Source organism: Gopherus evgoodei, chromosome 9 (genome assembly GCF_007399415.2).
Source record: "Gopherus evgoodei ecotype Sinaloan lineage chromosome 9, rGopEvg1_v1.p, whole genome shotgun sequence".
Lineage (NCBI taxonomy): Eukaryota > Metazoa > Chordata > Testudines > Testudinidae > Gopherus > Gopherus evgoodei.
Genome location: NC_044330.1, coordinates 33100834 through 33123849, shown reverse-complemented (window position 1 = coordinate 33123849; position 23016 = coordinate 33100834). Strand labels below are relative to the sequence as shown.

The 23016-nt window shown below is 36.9% G+C and overlaps 1 protein-coding gene across 5 annotated transcripts in view; it reads right to left on the bottom strand.

Annotated features, from left to right (window-relative positions):
- Positions 1 to 307: 307 nt before the first annotated feature.
- The window catches only part of ATR (ATR serine/threonine kinase), a 73147-nt gene continuing 50438 nt past the window's right edge, over positions 308 to 23016 (bottom strand). For 3 of the 5 annotated variants that reach the window (XM_030574493.1, XM_030574498.1, XM_030574497.1), the window contains 11 exons: positions 22773 to 22870; positions 21146 to 21378; positions 20528 to 20662; positions 19576 to 19776; positions 19065 to 19208; positions 14246 to 14396; positions 10272 to 10428; positions 9900 to 10053; positions 8647 to 8798; positions 5465 to 5570; positions 308 to 818 (listed from right to left, as the gene is read on the bottom strand). In XM_030574493.1, coding sequence (XP_030430353.1) covers positions 645 to 818; positions 5465 to 5570; positions 8647 to 8798; positions 9900 to 10053; positions 10272 to 10428; positions 14246 to 14396; positions 19065 to 19208; positions 19576 to 19776; positions 20528 to 20662; positions 21146 to 21378; positions 22773 to 22870 — 1705 coding nt within the window. In that variant the 3' untranslated portion in view covers positions 308 to 644. The remainder of the gene's footprint in view (positions 819 to 5464; positions 5571 to 8646; positions 8799 to 9899; positions 10054 to 10271; positions 10429 to 14245; positions 14397 to 19064; positions 19209 to 19575; positions 19777 to 20527; positions 20663 to 21145; positions 21379 to 22772; positions 22871 to 23016) is intronic. The other 2 variants (XM_030574494.1, XM_030574495.1) reach the window with 2 other exon arrangements.

The window sequence follows — 23016 nt, the reverse complement described above, 5'->3', positions numbered from 1 at the left end:
AAAATTCATTTTATATACATTCTCTTTTTAAATATCAACTTGTCTCCTACACAAGAAATTAATTAGAAATAGAATAAGTTTATCTCCCTCCCTTAAAATATAAATATATATATATATATATATATATATATATATATATATATATATATATATATAATATATATATATATATATATATATATATATATATATATATAAAACATTTTATAAAGCTAATTTGACCCTGCTTAGAGATGGGAGTATACATACACATTCATAAATATTGTAGATGAATGTAAAGTATATAGGAAACCACACGCATGCATCGTTGAGATGACTGTATATTCTGTTTAGTAGTTCATTTATTGTATTCTGTATACATAAAACAGTCTCCATAAATACAAATATCTATGTATAAATGTATGTATCTTCAAACTCATAATGCAATGAGTGCATTTATATGTGTATACAACATACACAGCATATGTACTACAACTATATAGTATATATTACATAGGCTGCATATTAAGTTGCAATGTAGATATGCACAAAATCAGAAATCAACAAAAGTAGTAATTTTAGAAAATATTACAGTGACTAAGAAAGAATTCAATAACGTTTTGTAAAAAAAAATTATAGCAGCATAAGTTTGTGAAGACAGTATTTCACATATATGGAGCCCAGCCCATGTACATCTGGCAGAGAAGGTTCTCATTGTTTGCTTCTTGAATAAGGTAATGAACATGCCCTTCAATAGACAAGGGCAATCCTTTTACCCGGTTCCTAGTCTTAATCACACCCTGTAGCCGCTGTTCTATGTCAAGGACATGAGTCTTGGCCTACGAACAAGGAAAAAGAAAGCTTAAAATTCACATGTCCAGTTCCTATTCTTCCAAATAAAATTTTGGCTGATTACAACATGTATTCCTGATCCCACAAACAGATTTAATATACAAATATCTATGAACTTTTTTCTGAAAATAGTTTGAAGAAAATGAACAAAGTAAATCATTCTCAAGGACTGATTGCTTGTTGGGCAAGCTATAGCCTTAGCATTACTTTTACAACTAGACCTTATCAAAGATTGAATAAGCTATTGCACCACCTTTTGAAGCAGGTAGCAATGAAATGTGGTTTGTTCTATATAAATTCTTTCATCATCACAGTCTGTATATGGCTCAGTAACACAGAGGCCAAGAGTAAACTGTAGTCAAAAAAGTATGTTCCAGAAAACATTCAGATATACTACGTTCCGAAAAGAAATTTTTTACCTGAAAATAGTGGTGTTTTTTTTTTTGGACTGATCTAATGTGGGCCAGATTGGAAGAGTTTTCCGATGATGTCAAAAAACGAGTCTGCAAGTATGAACCAGACTTGAGCCAAATAAAGTATTTTGACTAATTCTCAACCAGGCAAAACACACAACTATTATGCCATACACGGAAAGAAGCTATATATTCCTTAATAAGATCACTCATTCATTTATTTTGTATATTGTATAACACACAAAAAAACTACATTAGAAGAACAGTAAGACTGTAAGGTCAAGCTCTTAAGAGTTAGGAAATGCCAGAATTAAAGTTGGCTGTACAAACTTACTTCAGTCCCCTTATACTAACTCAGCCTCATTATGATACAGACTTTAATGACATGTTTGATGCTGCTCACATACCCTTTTTCTCCCACAGGATCTCATTAAGTGCATGACAGACCTGTTCTGAGGATGAATCAGGGTTCTGAAGTGAAAGAGGCTGTTGTCTGTAGGGCTTCTGCCTCATTTGTTGCAGAAGTTAGGTGGTGTATAGTGAATGAGGCAAGTGATTGCAGGAGGAGAAAGGCTTGTCTCAGCTTAAGACACTTGAACACTGCTCTGGAGGACAGAATTCTACTATCCCTGTCTGTGCCACAGACTTTCTATATGATGCTAGCCAAGTCAGTCACTTAAACCAGATTTTTCACAAGTGATCATGAACTGTGTGTTTCTCATTTTCAGGGCGCCTGACTTGAAACCATAGGGGTCTGATTTGCAGAAGTGCAGACCACTCATAATTGCACTGCACTCACACTGCAAATGAAATCAATGGGAGCTATGTTCCAAACATATAAAGTGCTATATAATGCCAAGAACTCTGAAAAATCAGTCCTAGGTCTTTCACATTTGCAGGAGAGAGGGCAGGGAAAAAAAACCCTTAGCAAACCAAGACATCCATTGCACATGCTTCTCCCTCAGGAGAGGATGGGAGAACACCACATGACAGATATGTAGACATCTTACTTAATGCACTACTGGAAAGTGCCGGATACTACGGCGATGAGAATGGTACAAAAGCCTATACATAATAGAACAGAAGAACCAAAATTAGTGGATACCTTTGACCTTAATTTCTCTGTGCCTCAGCTCCCCATCTGGAAAATGGGGGTAATAATATTCCTTAATCTCCACAGGGATGTTCTGAAAATAAATTCATTTATATTTGTGAAGCCCTCAGATACTATAGCAAAGAGTATCATGGAAAAACTCATGAGGAAATTAATTCTGTTATCAGAGCAAGCTTTGAATAGTGTGCAGTAAATAAGGTCTGGGTTGTCGAATACTGAACAAGAAAACAAAATATCGAATAGCTGTTCACTAAGTGAGCATCATTCATTCAGTATACAGAATGAGGCGGGGACCTGTGGAAAAATATTATGTGATCAGATAATTAAAAACTATCATACTGCATATGCATAAGAGGGCCAAGTAAGATTGCACAGGCAAATGCTGCATTTTCCAACTTTTGAGTGCTTGATTATGCAACTGCAATAATTAAATGCCCACAGGCTTCATTAGCGCAGAATTAAGATTGTTCAGTGAATCCTCATGCCTTTCAAGAATATGGCGAATGGCTAAACTTAAACTTCTGAAAACCAGGAAATAAATTAAGGACTAGGAGCAGACTGGGACTGGTGGAAGAAAAAGGGGGTGAGGTACTGGGAGCCAGTAGGTGGGAAGGGAGACTGGAGGTGGGTGGACAGTCCTGGTGCTCTGCTATAATAGTCCCCCAGGTGGAAAAGTAGCATCATGCCCAGCAACAGTTTTCATATATCTGCACACAGCATGTGTCATCTTCTAGCTTAGTCCCATCTATATGGGTTCAACTCTTCAAATCCTCCTCCATTCTAATCTGACTTGAAGCAGTTCCTTGGATATTTTGCAGCTAGTCAAATCCTTTTGTATGACATCCATTTATCTAGTTTTGGGTATTTCAACCCTTCTCTTACTCTCCACATCTACATTTAACATCCTGTTTCCTATATAGTCTTCTGATCGTCTTGTCACAGCCAAACCATTTTAGCCTGGATTCTCTCATCTTCACACTTCCCATAATTCATTTTAAATATGGTCCATCCTTACAACTCCAAGCATCCATCTTAATATTTTCATTTCCACTGTATTTGAAATCTGCTCCTGTCCTCAGTGCCCAGCATTCAGAGCCAGGTCTAATTACTGTTGTGTAGATATTACTTTTTTCTGCTCTTTTCCTCTCCTTTTAGCCCATGCCTTTCCTGTTCTGCTTATAAATGTTGTTGCTGAACTACTGAACCTAGGTATTTGAACTTCTGTACCATTGATGGTGGCTGATCCCGACAAACTCACAGTCCTGTTGTCTTCCTGCAAGACATTATTGAATCTACACACCATACATGCCGTTTTATTTCTGCTGATTTTCATACTATTTCTTTCAAGTACACACCTCCATCTTCTTCCACTTCCTTTTTGTTCTCCTGCACAAGCACTACATTATCTACAAAAAGCATGCATCAGGGTGCGAGTCTCTGGCTGTTTTCTGTAAGTGATTCAAGCACCAGCATGAACACAAAGGGGCTTAGTGCCATGCCTTGATGGACTCTTACTCTTACTGGAAACTGGTCAATTTTTCCATATGGCCTTCAAACTGTAGTAACAGCATCCATGTATATGTCCTGGATGAGTCTGATACATGAAGACTATCTGTTTCATTCTTATACAGATGACTTATCTCGGAATGTGGCCTAAGCCTTCTCAACATCAATGAATAGTATGCGCAGGGTTTTCCTTTTTTCTCCCTATATTTTTCCATGAACAATCTTAATGCAACATAGTATCCACTGTTGACTTGCCTGCCACAAATCCAAACTGACTGTCATGGATCTTTACTTCTTTTCATAATCTCTTATCAATAACTTTGTGTAGAAAATATGTAATTTCAGAAATTAGTTAGAGACCCTTCTAAATTTTCTCTACAAATTAGCAGGGCGTATTTCCCAAAACTATAAAGTCAGTTTAACAGAAGCTCATAATAGCAACATGCCTACAGATAAGTCATAGATTTCTGAAAAGGGCAGCAGTTTAAACTCACACTGCCTAGGTGTAGCTCAGGCTCAATTACCACAGATTATCCCTTTGAGCCACCCAGATACTGTGACAATAATGTCTGGTAACCTTCTTCCCATAGTCTTACCACTTATGGACATTTCAATCTCTTTTGGCACATACCTTTCTAGAGAGCTAACATCTTCCTTTAATAAGATTTTTAATATTGCTTCCTCAAAGGGCAGTGTATGCCGTGCATTAGGTAACATAAATGTCTAGTGACTGAGATCAGTTGAGGAACAATTAGAGCCGTAGTTTGAGCTCTACATGTACCGTGTGCGTGCACCCACATACATACACATGCCCGATTTTGTAAAATGGTGGGGTTTTGTTGGGGGTCGGTGGGGAGGACCATATCTTGTAATCTCTTGCTTACATTATCCAAATTTAGATCATAAACTCTAGCCAGCATCCCCATAAGGCACAGAAATTTTCAAGACAATCCATGTAAGCATGTGAATTTTACAGTACTTAGAAGAGTGGACCTTTAAACAGACAATGCTGTTCAACCATAACTATTGCAGAGCTGGCACTCCCTAATAATGTTATTTTAATGTAATTTTATATATGTAATTTGCTAGGTTGTTAAAAGAGCAAGAGACTCCATTCCAGACTCTGAGCAAGAGACTAGGTTCCATTCCAGACTCTGGAGGGGTTAAGATACACTGATGGTAGAAACAGCGGAATCCAGAGCACAGACAGGGCTCAAGTGGCATCATCACCACGTCATTCAGTAGCTTTGGAGAACATGTTGGTAAAAATGCATGAGCCCTCTCTACACTACAGCTTCCATGGTAGATGGAGCTGCACTTATGGGTCCTTATTTTATCAGTATAGACACAGCCTTAGAGAATGATGCTAAAAGGGTACAGTAGGTCTCATGAAGGTTTTTATTGAAGTATCAGTCTCATATTTTAAGAATTAAACAACAGCATAGAGATATTTAACAAAAAACAGCTGGAATAGGTTTGGAAGAAAAAAACCCAGGAAAGTAATGCTTTGCATAAATTAGAACAAAACAATTGATGATACTGTGAAATATAAAATAATGAACTGTTAGTTCTAGAGTAGATCAAATTTCTTGCAACTGACCTTTTCATTGACAACTTCCCCAGTTTCATTCACCTGTGCTTTTGTATTACCTTTCACTGGTTTACTCCACTCTACAAGGGGATCGTGGATAAAAGTCTTCAAGACACTAAAAGCATACAAACAAAATAAGACACTTTTTCCGTTTGCTAAAATAAAACATTACTGCTTAATATTCGTAATTAATAGTCTATAATTCTTTATTTCCTAAAGGAAGGAAAAACATTAATGAAGCCCCTCATTTTATTTTAAAGAGTCTATTTCCTTTACAGTTCTCTCCACAGTATCACTACTGGTAATTTCATAAAGGTTAGCTTTGTCCATGACTGCAGTCATAAACAACACAACTATTCTTTTGAATCTGATCGTCTATCCTCTAACAGCAACTTTTGCAATTAAAATAACAGAGCAGCATACCTTTCAAAAGGCAGTAAAAATAATGGCTTATTTACTCGTCTGGACAGGTTAGTGGAACAGTAATGTAACTGACAGCCCTCAGAATATGAGCTATCTTCCAGGTTTCTCTGAGTAAAGATCTTAAATGTGTTCTCAAGTTAATGCAAAACAAGTCAGCGTAAGCAATTTTGCTATGAACAGTCTAGTGAAATATGTAGCAAGTGTGTGGCAACTCCGGGAAGTAAAAAAAGCAGATTATAGAACATCCAATTTAAGCACAAATCCTCTACAGACTCCTAGTCTGTACTACAATTAATCCATCACGATCTAAATATTGGCAGGCCAAATGCTCAGAAATGGGATACAAGCACAAAGGAATAAAGACACTCTGTGCCTGTCATCACTACTGAGCATCACTGATTCAACTCACAGTGGATCAAATTCTGGTGCCCTTAACCAAACAAAACTAACATTTATTTAATGGACATTTTGTATAATGAAGAACTTCATCGTTTGGCTCCAAGTGAATATTAAATATAAAAATTGCCATTTTAATGAGAAATGCTACCCTTCATAGCTCCCAAAAATTCTTTCAATAAGATTACTACTATCTGTTGATAGCTTTAAAAAAACACATGAAACTCTTTTACATAATGTTTTCTAGAGAAAAGTTAAATGATTCTTTTAACATGCAACAATATCACCACAAACAAAATTAACATTTGTTAACCAGAACTGAAGAAAACCTGTCAACAAATCAATGGTCTCCACTTATCCCCTTATGCCTGGACTTCAGTTTGAAAAAATGAGGGAGTCAGCATTCAGCCAAATTTTTATGCCACTTGTGATAGAGGTGCACACAGTTTAATATATAAAACAATACAGTGAAATCTGCACTAAGAATCATCTCCACTCTGATTTATGCAACCATTGAAAATTATCCAAGGTTTTAAGTACAGTTTGTTTGTGCCTTAGAAAGTCACCTGGTGCGAGGTAACTTTGTTTTTGCTGTTCCATTGGGTAATGGTGCAAGATGGGCTTCATGGTATCTGTTTTGAAGGTATTTTATCCTTATTTTGGACTTGGAATGTATAAAATCCTGCACAGCCAACACTGAAATATGGGTTGAAGCAACATCAGGAGCAAGACTATACACTCAAGCCAAAATTTTAGAAATTTAACAATGTTGGACTCACTCTCAGGGTGAGAAGGCTATTAAGAAAGTTTCAGCTTTACATTCCAGAGTAGCAGCAGATAATGGGTCAGACCTTTTGCAAGCCTCTTTGCACTGAACTAGGTGACTGTGACACATGGCTAGAAAGGGTTAAACATCCTGCAAAATAAATAACCCTCAAAAGGCACGTGGTGAGATAGTTTGTGTTTTTGTGTATTTACATATGTATGAGTAGGGTCAACAATGTAATCAACAGTCCCTATCTATATTGTATTCTGATAATTTGGAGGTCAAAAGAACATCTTATCATTTAAATGAATTGTAAACCTGGGATATCTCTATTCATCTCTCTTTGAAATGTATAACAAATCTGTGACTGGTGGAGGAACAAGAAAACATCCTTATGTTAATTCTATACCTAGGTACCAGCGATGGACCTCCTTCAAAGTCATGCTAATTACCTTTAGAACTCCCAGCTCCTCAAAAGACATGAAATTGTATAAAAGATCCTTGGGTCCTGGATTCTGTCATCTCAAATCTGCTTAGGGTTCATCAGGGGAAGTTTGAATCACAAGACTGAGGTCCCCATTATGTTGGTATGCCCTGAATATGATATTTGGACATTGGACTATAACCTATGAACTATTTCTGAAAGAACTCTTTGCAACTACAAAGCTCATCATCTATGCCATGAATCTGAACCTCAGTGAATTGAACTCATGTCTATATATATATATATATATATATAGATCATCTAACCGTATTCTCTTTATGTTGTTTTAAAATAAATTTTAGTTTAGTTAATAAGAATTGACTGTAGCGTGTATTTGGGTAAGAGGTGAAACATTCATTAACCTGAGAGATAATGTGTCAGATCCTTTGGGATTGGCAGAACCTTTTCCTTTATATGATGAAATAAGATTTACAGAATTTTTCATTATATCTGATGTGGGTACCTGATTGGAGGCCTGAGGCTGGATCACTTTAAGGGAACTGTGTTGTTTGGACTTCTGAGTAACCAGTAAGGTAATAAAGAAGCTGTTTCATGCTGGCTTTGTAAATCTAAGTGGTGGAATATCCACTAGCTTGATGGGGATTGTCTGCCCCATTCTTTGCAGTTCACCCTAACTGAGTGATCATAGCTGGCCCCCATTGGGACCCTGATCACAGTGACTTACAGCTTTCTCAAACAGGCAGCCAAGGATTCCTCCACTACCTGAGAAAAGCAATGCAGCTGAGAATCTAGCTCTAAAGAACTAAGCAGAAGAGGGTTAAAGCAGAGACAATTTGAGGTAAATAAAAACTAAACAAAGTTATATTCTGAGAACAAACAGAAGTCTAGTTAGTATAAGATGGTAAAACTTCTATCCACAGTAAACCTTGGTACTTTTTCTTATTACTAGGTAGAAAGTAACTCTACAGTTAACAAAACATGTTGACTAGCTATACTGTTTTATACATAAAGTGCATGTCAGACTCAATCTGTGCTATTGGAAGAGAAGTTTTTTCTCTCCCCAAAAGAACTGGCTCAGGGACCACAGTTAACATTTCAAATTTATATCATAAACTAGATAATTTTATTATAAAAACCTCTAAAATATGAATTGCTATTTACCTCATTAGAGGTTCTCTCTGATCACGCATTAGCCTCATTGTGACTTCACAAGCTCTTCGGAAGAGACCTTCTGTTCCCATTGGACCCATTCCATTGACCATATTATGAGTGAGGCGAAAAGGTACAATTTCTGGAACTTCAAAAGCTTCCCCCTGCAAATTAATAAAAAGTTAATTAAATCTAAAGTTAACTTCAGAACAATTTTTCTGATTTATTATTTCTATCAAGTTTCTTTTCCAAATTGTATGTCAGACCGTTGCAGGCCAAACAACTACCTTATCCTGCCTAACTATTGCCATTAGAGTAAACCAAATTCAGGTGATTCTGGCATAGATTTGAATTAGATTATGTCAGCATTGCTTCTGGAGGTCTCATCCTAGCTAGCAGACATTTGGGCATATCACAAGTCCATCTCACCATTTAGGAAAATGTGGCATTAGCAAAGGATTGAAGATCGATATGGGATATAGAATAATAAAGGTGACATATACTAGGAGTTTGGTGAAAGACTGATGAGAATTACTCAAAAATTTCTGTTTTAAATCATACACCAGCTTTCAAGATGTGTTATCTTTGTTCCATCACCTCAGGCAAGTTCAGATGATAGTTTTAAAATCCTCATTATTCGCATAATTTATAGATAGTCAAAACATTTTGTTTCAAAAACAAGGTTGAATAGGACCAACAAGGCCAAATGGTTGGCACTGATGATTTAACAGGATTACTAGTTGACCAGGACCCATATTACATATTTTTGAATTAAGCCGAACACCAACTAGATTGTCCAATAGATATACCAAAACCCATTTTGGCCATAGTTAAAAAGAAAATGCCACTTTCTTCCACGGCAAATTCTCTTTTGAGTGACTGATGTACAAAACTACATTATTCACAACAGCAGTGACAGACAGAAAAAATGAAAGAATGTTTTGTAAACATCGAGCAAGTACTCTCACGTGCGCTGACATTTTAGTGCATCCAAAGAAAGCTCATGTGATGCTGCCTGAACAAAGACTGCTTTAATTATCATGGCATATAGGAGAATAATGCCTTTGTGTAAGATTTTTTTTCCACTGGATATATAGGTTCATATACCCTAAAGCATCTGAATAGGAAACACAATGATATATGAATATCATTACAGATATTCTGAGTCTCAAAATAAAAGAAATACTGAAAAAGCAGGAGAGATTTGTGGATTTTGAACTTACAAGTGTTTAAAAAATTAGCAAGATCAGAAAGACATTTCCTACCTTATTGAACAAACAGTTGAAGTCCACATGCACACATTCACCAGTCAAAGAATCAAAAAGAATATTTTCACCATGGCGGTCTCCCAAGCCCAGTATGTAACCAACCATTGACATCACTGCAGTGGAACGGCAATAGGATGATCTGCTACTGTACCTACAGAAAATAAGAATCCAGTGTAAAAACCTAGGATCACTTGCCCTTGCACAACCTTTTAGACAATTTAGAGCTTTTAAATAGCTTTTGTGCTCTATGTGAAAAGCTCCAGTCTTATTTTGCTTAGTACATATTTCATTTTCTATCTGCTTTATCTTCATTTACATTTTGTGAAAATAAGTTAGTGTCATTAAGCTAACATGAACATAGCAACTGACCATAAAGTAGGATCAGGGAATGTTCTCAGAAACCATTCATGAAAAATAGGAGGATGTCGGGGCAGAAGAGTTTCTTTGAACATTTTCAGCTTTTCAGATAAAGGTGCCGACTTCGGAAGCATGTGTTGCCGTAGCTCCTTTCCAGTCATATAGACTCCTGTAAAAGATTTCAATTAGATGTAGCAAACCAAGTCTTATTATATAGGGTGTCCTCCCAACTATACTAAAATTAGAACAGGTTTTCATTAAATTAATATTTTAAAAAGTATTGGCAACTCAGGAAAAAAGGAAGCTGTGCAAGCACATTACAAATTCAGATCTTGGCTGAGCCAGGTTACATGAAGTAAACAAATTCCCTTCCACAATAAAATCCTTATGATCCATCAGTCATGCCAGTTGACACATGTGAAAGACAAAGCCTCTACTGTCATCTGCAGCTCAGAAAATTGTGAGTGCTGTGTAGTCGACTCAGATGAAGTACAAAAAAAGTAAGGCTGTCAAGCGATTAAAAAAATTAATCGTGATTAATTGTGCTTTTAAACACAATAGAATACCATTTATTTTAAATATTTTTGGATGTTTACTACATTTTCAAATATATTAATTTCAGTTACAACACAGAACACAAAGTGCACAGCGCTCACTATATTTTTTATATTTATTTTTTATTCCAAATATTTGCACCATAAAAAACAAAAAAATTGTATTTTTCAATTCACTTCATACAAGTACTGTAGTGCAATCTCTATCATAAAAGTTGAATTTACAAGAGTAGAATTTTGTACAAAAATAACTGCATTCAAAAATAAAACAATGTAAAACTTTAGAGCTTACAAGTCCACCCAGTCCTGCTTCTTGGTTAGTCAATACTCAGACAAATAAGGTTGGTTACCATTTGCAGGAGATAATGCTGCCTGCTTCTTCTTTATGTCACCTGAAAGTGAGAACAGGCGTTCACGTGGCACTGTTGTAGCTGGCGTTGCAAGATATTTACGTGTCAGATGCGCTAAAGATTCATATGTCCCTTCATGCTTCAACTACCATTCCAGAGGACATGCTTCCATGCTGATGATGGGTTCTGCTCTATAATGATCCAAAGCAGTGAGGACTGATGCATGTTCATTTTCATCACCTAGTCAGATGCCACCACCAGAAGGTTGATTTTCGTTTTTGGTCATTTGGATTCTGTAGTTTCTGAGTTCTGAGTTCTGTAGCATCAGAGTGCTGCTCTTTTAAGACTTCTAAAAGCATGCTCCACACCATGTCCCTCTCAGATTTTGGACGGCACTTCAGATTCTTAAACCTTGGGTCGAATGCTGTAGCTATTTTTAGAAATTTCACATCAGTACCTTCTTTGCGTTTTGTCAAATCTGCTGTGAAAGTGTTCTTAAAGTGAACATGTGCTGGGTCATCATCCAAGACTGCTATAACATGGAATATATGCAGAATATGGGTAAAACAGAATAGGAGACACACAATTCTCCCCACAAAGGAGTATAGTACAAATTTAATTGACACATTTTTTTTTTTTTTAATGAGTATCATCACCATGGAAGCCTGTCCTCTGGAATGGTGGCCAAAGCATGAAGGGGCATATGAACGTTTAGCATATCTGACATGTAAATACCTTGCAATGCCAGCTACAAAAGTGCCATGCAAACGCCTGTTCTCACTTTCAGGTGACATTGTAAACAAGAAGATAGCAGTATCTCTCATCTACGTAAACAAAATTGTCTGAGCGATTGGCAGAATAAGAAGTAGGACTGAGTGGACCTGCAGGTGCTAAAGTTTTATACAGTTTTGTTTTTGAGTGCAGTTATGTTACAACAACAACAAAAAAACTGCATTTATAAGTTACACTTTCACAATAAAGAGATTGCACTTCAGTACTTGTATGAGGTGAATTGAAATATACTATTTCTTTTATTATTTTTACAGTGCAAATATTTGTAATAAAAATAATATAAACTAAGCACTGTGCACTTTGTATTCTGTGTTGTAATTGAAATCAATATTGAAAATGCAGACAACATCCAAAAATATTTAATACATTTCAATTGGTATTCTATTGGTATAAGTGCAATTAATTGTGATTAATTTTTTAATGGCATCTAATTTTTTCTACTTAATGATGTGAGTTAACTGCAATTAATTGACAGCCCTAAAAAAACAGTTTTTCCATTGGTCAACTATGATTTTATGACGCTGCTCAATGTAAAGTTAAGTTTGTTGAAAAGCAAAGGATTCTGATTTTTCACTGGAAAGTCACTGTGGCAGTTAATTTGATAAATGATAAAGATTAAAAACAACTATCATAAAAGTGACAAGCAAAAAATAAGAATGGACATAAAGCCTAACACAAAAGAAAAGCCAAGCATTATTTTATTGCTTAGTACTGTACACATATTCCTTTTAATGACAAGGAGCTTCAGCAGCATACTAGTGACATAAGACTGGATTAAGAAGATTACATTCTCAGCACTAAAAGAAAGCCACATTAGGTTTATCTTTGTGATGCCCTGAAAAACATTAATAGCAAGTTCAGATATTCTTGCATTTATGAGTACAACAAAAAATCTGCCAGTGGTGTGCTGGTAATGGCTAAATACAATCTGTTGCATCTTCAAAGAATTCAGGACAGGATAAAGATAATTTTCTTTCTGCTAGAAGCTTCTCTTCTCATTCATAACAAATGGGAAATTCTTTCTGGGGGCTTGAGCTGAAGGTCAGGGCTTAGTCCTGGAGCCTCTAGCAACAACACTGGAACATCTCCAAAGTCCACAGATGAGCTCCATTACCCATCTGTTACAAATTAGATGAGAAGCTGGGCAGCAGAATGAAATTATCACACCTTCTACAGCTCAGTTTTGTCTAGAAGTTTGGGATCTGATCACTTGCTTTCTGTCTCATTTACTGAGAGCTACAATCCCATCCAAACAAAGGCAGCATAAATCAGGCACATAACTCCAGGTTTGAGAGGTACTGTACAGTCAAGTAAGATAATGCATCGCAGAACTCATTTATCCTAAAATTTATAAAACTAAAAAGATTTTCTATAAGTTTGTGACAGGGTGTATCACCCTGCACTGGTACAGCAGGGGTTAGCTCTGCTGGGCATGCTCCAGCTGGAAGCAGGATATAAAACCCAGCAAAGCAGCTCAGTCTGGGCTGACCTCTATGGGGAAAGAGATGTGTTGCTAGCTCCTGAGGGAGGATTGTCTGCACTCCAAGATGTGGAGGCCAGCCAGTCAGAGATGGACCATGACACACTGGCATGGGACGTTACAGAGAGGGGAGAGACCAGAGAATCCCTGAGACAGAGAACCCCAGAGACTTGGATAGGAAGTAACCCCGGGAAGTTTGGCAGGAAATGGTTATAGAACTGGACCAAGGCTTGGCATGTTTTGTGTGGAGCTCTGCTGAGCTGGTGGTGGGCAACCCTGCCACCTATAGGGCCCTGGGTTGGGACCCGGTGAAGAGGGCAGGCCCAGGTCCCCCTATCCTGGTGCTGGTCCCACTCACTAATATTAGGGACTCTGGCCCTAGGCCACACTGCCCTGAGAGAAGGCCACACTGCCCTGAGAGAGGGCCGTATCACCAACACTGGCCATTGGGCTGCACTGCACCAATAGTAAAGGTGGTAGTATGGACTCTGACCGCTAGGCTGCACTGCCCTGACAGCAAGGGGCTGAACTATTAACTCTGGCCATTGAGCCCCGTTGCTCTGTGATTAAGGCTGTATTACAGACTTTGGCCACTAGGCCGCACTGCCTGAGAGTAAGGGCTGCGCTGCCCGAGACGTAGGACAGCCCTTCCAACTCAACAGTGGGGTTGTGATGCACCTCTGACCCGCGCCCCCCTGGGTGATGAGGTGCATCAACCCTGCGACAACAACATATATATCTCTACTTTATCTCATTTCATTGCTCTTTGTCTGTCCTCTTTGCATGAATTTTTATATACAAGTTTTTTACCCTTCTCCTTGTACAGTTTGATCAGGATATTTCTTAAACCAGACGTGTTGTTCACCCATTCAATTATCCCACATTCATCATTTAGTGGAATAACTGCATAAGTTCGAATATGGAGTTCTCTCCTACGTGATTCAGCATCCTTTCTTAAGCACTGTTTATAAAACAAAATAAATAACATTACCAAATATCACCAAAAACACAAGATCAAAATAAATTGATAACTTTAACCAATTTGTCCCATTGGGGAGGGAACCCCAGTTATTAGGAAGAGCAAGGTAATAATAATAGGGGATTTGATTATTAGAAATATAGATAGTTGTGTTTCTGATGACCAGGAGAACCACCTGGTAAACTGCATGCGGCATACTAAGGTTGTAGATCTCTTGAGACAACTAGACAGACTTATGTGCAATGCTAGGGAGGAGCCAATAGTCCTGGTACATTTAGTTACCAATGACATAGAAAAAGGTAGGCCAGAAAGACAAGCAGAACTGCAGGGTCTCAATGTGTTGATGAGATGATGGGGTAGGGAGGAGAGTTTTAGATTTACTATGAACTGGGGACCCTTTTGGAAAAGGAGCAGCCCATACAAGAAGGATGGGTCCATCTCAATCAAAATGGAACCAGACTGTTGGCATGTAAAATAAAAAAGGTTGTAGAAGATTTTTTTAAACTAAGGGCTGGGGAAAAGCTGACAGGTGTGGAGAAGCATATGGTTTGGGAGGAGACATCCCTTAGGGATGAATTTATTAAAAGGGGAACTCTATATCCTAGTAAAAAGGATAGGAAAGAAGTTGGTAAAGTACACATAGGAGCTAGTGAGGAACAGTCAAACATAAAAGAGTCCCATTTAAACATAACACAAGAAGGCAAACAACTGAATACTAACAAAATGTACCAGTATCTATATACAAATGCTAGAAGTCTAAATACTAAGATGGTGACTAGGGTGCCTGGAATTAAATTAGAATATTGATATAGTAGGCATCACAGAAACTTGGTGCAATGAGGATTATCATCAATGGGACATGGTAATACCAGGATACAAAATATATAGCAATGACAGAGTAGGCTGTGCTGGTAGGGGAGTGGCACTATATGGGAAAGAAAGCATAGAGTCAAATAAAGTAAAAATCTTAAATGAATCAAACTGTACCACAGAATCTCAATGGATAGAAATTCCATGCTTGAATAATAAGAGTATAGCAGTAGGAATATACTACCAAAAATCTGACCAAGATGGTGTCAGAGCCTGTGAAATGCTCTGGAAGATTAGAGGCTACAAAAACAGAAAACGCAATAATAATAGATGATTTCAACTATCCTCATATTGACTCTCACCTCAGGGATACAGAGATAAAATTTCTGGATAACGTAAATGCCTAGTTCTTGGAGCAGCTTGTCCTGGAACTCACAATAGGAAAGGCAATTCTTGATTTAGTCCTAAGAGGAGCACAGGATTGGGTCCAGGAGGTAACAGTTGAACTGATCAGTGATAGTGTCCATAATGTAATTAAATTTAAATATCTGGGGGAGGGGGGCAGAAGGGTGCCAAAGAAACTATCACAGTAGCATTTAGCTTCAAAAAGGGGAACTATACAAAAATGAGGAAGCTAGTTCAATGGAAATTAAAAGGAATAGTAACAAGGGTGAAATGCCTGCAAACAGCATGTAGAATATTTAAAAACATCACCACAGAGGCTCAAACTAAATGCATACCCTAAATAAATAAAACCCCCCAAAACAGTAAGACGACAAAAAATGCCATCATGGCTAACCAGGAGATAAAAAAAGGTGGTTAGAGGCAAAAAGGTATTCTTTAAAAATTGAGAATCAAATCCTAATGAGGAAAATAGAAAAGAACATAATCCTGGAAAGTCAAGTGTAAAAGTATTAGGAGGCAGGCCAAGACAGAATTTGAAGAGAAAAATTTTAAGTACATCAGAAGCAGGAAGCTGGCCAGTCAGTCAGTGGGGCTAGTGGGAAGCTGAGGTGCTAAAGGCACACTGAAGGATGACAAGGCCATTGCAGTGTAGCTAAATGAATTCTTTGCATTGGTCTTCACTGCAGAAGATGCCACGAAGATTTCCATACCTAAGCCATTCTTTATAGCTGACAAATCTGAGGATTAAGGTGTTAATAGAAGAGCTTTTAGAACAAACTGATAAACTAAACAATAATAAGTCACCAGGATGACAATCACCTAAGAGTTCAGAAGAAACTATCGCAGAACTAGTAACTGTGGTATGTAACCTATCCCTTAAAACCAGCCTCTGTACTAGATGACTGGAGGATAGCTAAGGTAATATGATTTTTTTTAAAAGGCTCCAGAGGCAAACCCTGCAATTACCGGTCAATAAAGCCTAACTTCAGTACCAGGCAAAGTGGTTGAAACTATAGTAAAAAACAGAATTATCAGAAACAAACATGATCTGTTGGGGAAGAGTCTCTCTTTGTAAAGGAAAATCATGCTTCACCAATTTAGTAGAATTCTTTGAGGGTGTCAACAAACATGTGAACAGGGTGATCCAACTGATGTAGTGAACATGGATTTTAAGAAAACCTCTGACAATATCCCTCACCAATGGCTCTTCAGCCAACCTCGGCTTGTCTACATTAGCACTTTACAGCGCTGCAACTTTCTCATTCAGGGGTGTGAAAAAAACCCTCTAAGTGCAGCAAGTTTCAGCCCCGTAAAGTACCAGTGTAAACAGTGCACCAGCGCTGGTAGCTACGCCCCTCGTGGAGGTGGGTTTTTTTAGAACGCTGGGAGAACTCTCTCGCAGCGACTACACAAGCCATTTAATGTTGCCATTGTAGACTAGTCCTAAGCAGTCATTAGGAGAAGAGGGAAAGTCCTCTCATGGATCAGTGACTGGTTAAAAGATAGGAAACAAAGGGTAGGAATAAATAGTCAGTTTTCAGAATGGAGAGCGGTAAACAGTGGGGTCTCTCAGGGATCTGTACTGGGATGACTGCTGTTCAACATATTCAGAAATGATCTGGAAAACAGGGTGGTGAACACTGAAATGGCAAAATATGCAGACTATACAGTATTAAATTACTCAAGATAGTTAAATCCAAAACAGAATGCGAAGAGTTTCAAAGCGATCTCACAAAAGTGGTTAACTGGGCAACAAAATTCAATGCTGATAAGTGATAATTAATGCACATCGGTAAACATAATCCTAACTATACATACAAAATGATGGGGTCTACATTAGCTGTGACCACTCAAGGAAGGTATCTTGGAGTCATTGTGGACAGATCTTTGAAAATACCTGTTCAATGTGCAGCAGTAGTCAAAAAGCTAACAAAATGTTGAACTATTAGGAAAGGGATAGATAATAAAAGAGACAGAATCATAACATCACTATATAGATCCATGGTATGTCCACACCTTGAATACCGCATGCAGTTCTGGTCACTCCATTTAAAAAAAAAGATACATTAGAATTGGAAAAAAGTCCAGAGAAAAGCAACAAAAATGATTAGGCATATAGAACAGAAAGCTTATGCTTAAATAAATTTATTAGTCTATAAGATTCCACAAGTACTCCTCATTCTTTTTGCTGATACAGACTAATACAGCTACCATTCTGAAACCTAAAAAGCCCGGGACTGTTCAGCTTGGACAACTAAGGGGGGGGATTTGATAAGAGGTCTATAAAATTGTGAATGGTCTGGAAAAAGCAAATAGGACATTTATCTTTTCATATAACACAAGAATTACGGGTCACTCGATTAAATTAATAGGCAAACAAAAATTAAAATTAAAACAAACAAAAGGTAGTACTTTTTCACAGATTACATGGTCAATATGTGGAACTCATTGTCAGGGGATGTTGTGAAAGCCAAAGTATAACTGGATTCAAAAGAGAATTAGATAAGTGCATGGAGGATAGGTCCATCAATGGCTATTAGCCAAGATGGTCAAGGATGAAACTCCATGCTTTGGATGTCCCTAAACCTCTGAGTGCCAGAATCTGGGCCTGACAACAGTGGGTGGATCATTCAAAATTGCTCTTTTCTGTTCATTCCCTCAGAAGTATCTGGCACTGGGTTAGATGGACCATTGGTCTGACCCAATATGGCCTTATGTCTACATCTAACTTTCCCCCACCATAATCTAGGGTTTTAAATTCTGAAATTCCACATTTGCAGTAAATCAAAAGTAAGTAGAATTCTTACATCTCTTCCCTACTTGCCCTCAAAAAATTAAAAAGATTTTACAATAAAGATCACTGGCTCAATAAACCCTTTAAAAGAATGTCTGGGTTAGTTAGTAGGTTAGTATTCCAGAGCCACTACCAGCACTGATCTCACTGAAAATATAGTATATTAACATTAGGTGAACTAGTGAAAAAGACTGATTAGGATTAGGATAAAAATAGTCTCTTTCCCTAGTTGTTAAACAGTGATTATGGCAAAAAACTTTACCTACCCATCATTGCCTAGCAATGAAGAAATCCTCAGTAAGAGGGAGGTGTAATGGGGTTAGGGGGAAACAATTATCAATAGACAGGGTTAAGGTAAGGTAGGGGCAGAAAGATAATAAGTAACTCCTCCAAATTTTACATAGACTATTGTTTTCTTGAATGAAGTCCCAATTCTGTGAGCATCCTCATCTCCCACAGAAATCAGTGGGAGTTGAATACATTCAAGACTTTGTAGGATTGGGCACTAATTGAAGTAATATTTTTTCCCATAAAGATTTATTTTTCAAGGATGTAGGGAGTCAAATACTTTTATTAGTTGATTACTTCATCATTTTTCTAGTCAACAAGCATAGAGAAAATTTTCAAAATTATCTTCAAACCTTATTAATCAAGGAATTAAACTCCATGAGTCGGCAATCTTTTCTTAGGTCATCTTTTGGCTTACACATCATAATGTAGGCTTTTCCATCTGAACCTTTTAAAGTAATCTTTTTTGGTTTTTGAAGAGATGCAAGGATTTCAACCTAAAGGAAAAATGGAAGTAATCATTAAATCTTGTGGTTATTCTTCAGCAAAGTCTTGGGAATCTTAACAGCCACATTTGTGCTAGCACTTCTTATTTTAGTTAATTTACAACTCATTTGACCCTAGCCAAAACTTGATCTTAGTACAAGTGCCCTTCTTTCAGCCTGTAGTACCAAAAAGCTAGCCATCAAGCTGGTCTTCAGTGCTCCTTTTAATTAGTATGCACTCTTATTTGAGCAGTAAATATAATTATTAAGAAACATCTCATCATTCTCCCCACCTCACTTCTAGCTAATTAAGCAGAAAAGTCAACTTAGCTGTAATTTATTAAAATGACATCTAAACTATGAGCAGAGAAGAATTTACCGTATCATCAAAGCCCGCAATGTAGGCCCAGCGTCCAGGAAAAGGGTCATGGTTAGAATGTGTGCCAGGAATCGATGGAAGAGTAGGTATCATTACAGACTGTAAAGGAATGAGGACCTCACTAAATGTCTGCTCTTCTACTAGCTTTTTAAGTGTTTTGAAATGAACACTCATGCTTAATGTTGAGTTGTTCCCATCAACCTAAAATAAATAAAAATCAATCAAGAAACATTTTGCTTAAAATACTGAGTAAGTCCTCAAATAATATCACTATCTTTCTCTTCAAATTATGGAATAGTTTTCACCAAACATTGAAAAAACGTATCAAGTTTCAAGATTTCTATTTGTGCTAAAATGTGGTCCATTAGAATGTCTCTGTATTTTAGTTCTTCTCCCACTTAGTTTCATTAAATGCAGTTGCTGAATTTTATCCCAGATAACAAGTTCAGAGGTTCACCACTAACACTAGAGATAGCCTACTCTTTTGAACTAAAATCTTTTAAAAGTTAATGGAGGGAAAAAATCACTGACCATAAGTAATGGAACATACAAGCAACATAAAAATGGCTCATAATTGAAAAATATTGTTACTATAAATAAGATGCTTATTTAGAAAAGAATTCTCTATACAAAATTGACAAGCAACCTTCCTAGAAAACAAATATTTAAAACAATCATGTTAGTTCGTTATTTAAGTTTTAGCTCCAAAATGTTTATTTCCTCCTGTCTAATAGATTTCAGATGTCAGCAGAACATTTTACAGGATACCCCAATTTATCAGAATTACTCAGAGACTATTTACTTTAATTAGCTGATGCAAGCTACAGAAAAATATCTTGCATAACACATTTAAAAACATTTTACGTAACATTAATTACTATGTCTGATCTGCAAGTCTTGTTTTTATATGTTTGGTTGGTTTTGTTGTTTCTTTTGTTTTTTGGACAAGTACCGGTTTGTTGCATAGCTCTAGTAGTTTATCTGTCAGGCGTGTTGCATCTCCAATAAATTTTCCTAAAGATGCCTTCATATGAATAGCTTTGTTTAGGATTTCCTTGCATCTGTTCACACGCATTGGGTAAGAGGACTGCAAAAGATGATAAAGTTAAAATTTACTAAATTTAATCTCCATTACACAATCCTGAAGTGATTGAAAAATTGTATTTTTTGCAGGATATTTGATATTAGATAGTTTAACAAAATAGAGCACAAATCAAAAGATATTCAGTATTAAGTTTCATTAAAAATGCCACAGCTTTTCAAGACTTCATATATTCACACCAGGTAGTAAAAGTATCAAAAAACCCAAAACTGCTTAAAATGACAGAAAAAAGCCTTGAGATTCTTGAACTCTACATTTTTCAAGCTATAGTCTCTGAATTTAGAACACAATGAAATTATAATCTTTGTGCTGTGCAAAATGGGGCAGAATATCACATTCTTATATCTCAGTAGCTGCCCATTTAAATACCTTGTTTAAACATACAGTAAACAGGTTATTCAAATGTCTCTCTCGTAGATAGATTTTGCATGAACTTTTATAAAAATACAGCTATCCTTATCAAACTACCTTGGATACAGCTGTCACCATCCACATTGCTTGTTGAGGGTAGGTTAGAAACACTTTGGCAACAATCTCCATCAGAACAACAAAGACTTCCTCATGAGAGTGGCAGATTCGGGAGATTAATTGAGAGAATGCTGTCAAAAACTGATAAGGAGCCAACTGATTTGTGTGATCTGTAATCACCTTATTTATTTTAGCTAAATCATTTCTCATCTGTACACGATCAGGACGACCAACTGGAAAAACACAATACAGTAAGTTTATAGTCATATTTCTCTAAAATGCAAGTTTATAAAAAACAAGCTACTAATCTAAAGAACTACGCTCATTTGTTAATGATTTTTTGTTTTGTTTTTTTAAACAAAAATCATGCACCCTAAAGTTTCTCTGAGTATTATACACAAATTCAACGCACAATTCTACATTTGCTTTACTTGCGGAACTCCCATTGTCATGGATAAGCAAGCCTTTAAACTGAAAAATTATTTGCTTCTCTCAGCCCCATTTCTTGTCCCTGAAAACAAACTAAATTAACTGGCTTGTGTGCAATTATATTTTCTATATGGCATACATTACTGGGGTATGTGCAAGAATAAGTGATTTATAGCATATTTGCTACATAGCTTGGGTTGCCAACATCGATTTTATTACAGTGTTTCCTTACTTGGTAGTAAAAAATGCTACATGTAAGGCCACTATTAATGCTAACGCACAAAGCTAGATTACTTCCCCAGAATAGTGCACAGGGGCTGAAAGCCATCCGATCTCTTCAGTTAGAGATTCTGGTGTGTATATCTGGGGCAAGATGAAGGGAGGAGGAGGAAAAAAGAACCCTTGGAAAGTGTGGAGCAGGCATACCAGTTCCTATATCACCTCACCCACCACAGCACCCAGCAGACATCAGGAATAGGAAGAGCTGTGGTTGGAATGCTACTGCACTCTGAAAAATGTCATGCCACTGGGGGACCGTAATCAGCTGGCATATGCCAGAACAGCCCCTTTTGTGTGTCTCACCCCATGCCTGCTGTGAAATTTCCAAAGGAAGACTTTTGGACAGAAACGTTGCATGCTTGGACACTGCCCAAAGAAAAGATTTTGCTTTGGTTTGGTTTTAAGTTTGAATAAAACTCCTTACGCTACTGAGTCCTGTAAAGGTGAAAAAATGGAACACTTTACTGCAAATGTTTTCACAGTGAACTGGCTTGATGTTGGTGAAAGGGTACATGCAACATATTTATTTTTCTCTGTATCCTTACTTTTGGCAACTTTAATTTGAAGTTAATGTTGCATGCTTAACAAATGTTTACAATTATTAATTCAATTCTGAGGGGGGTTATAATCACATGTAAAATGCTTTTAGGTGACATCTGGTAATGTATAACTTTTTTTGCTTTAAATTATGCAAATTTTTGCAAAAGAGTTTAAAGTTCACCGGTTATATACTTTGTGCATATAACCTCAGGCACTTTCTTGTTTTTAGTACATATAATGGATTGGGTCATTTTGGCTGCATTTCAAAATACATGGCATACAAGCCAAAACAACGGAATTTTATACAGGTTTCACAGCTCTTTCTACATCCTTTTATGAAAATGTAACATACCAGAAAAACAGTACTAAAAAGTTCTACCTTTTTCACATTCATATGCTTTTGCTCCAAAGTCAAGCCACAGAGATAACATTCTTGGCATTGACTGATAGATGAATTGGTTTCCATACTGTAAAGACCTGCAATTACATATCCACACCTATAATTAAGATTCAGCCTTTTATACCATAAATTTATATATATATATTTTATACCATTGTTGTGCAAACAAACGTAGAGCTTTAAAGTGATGCGCATATCTATTCTGATGTTTATATGTCTATTT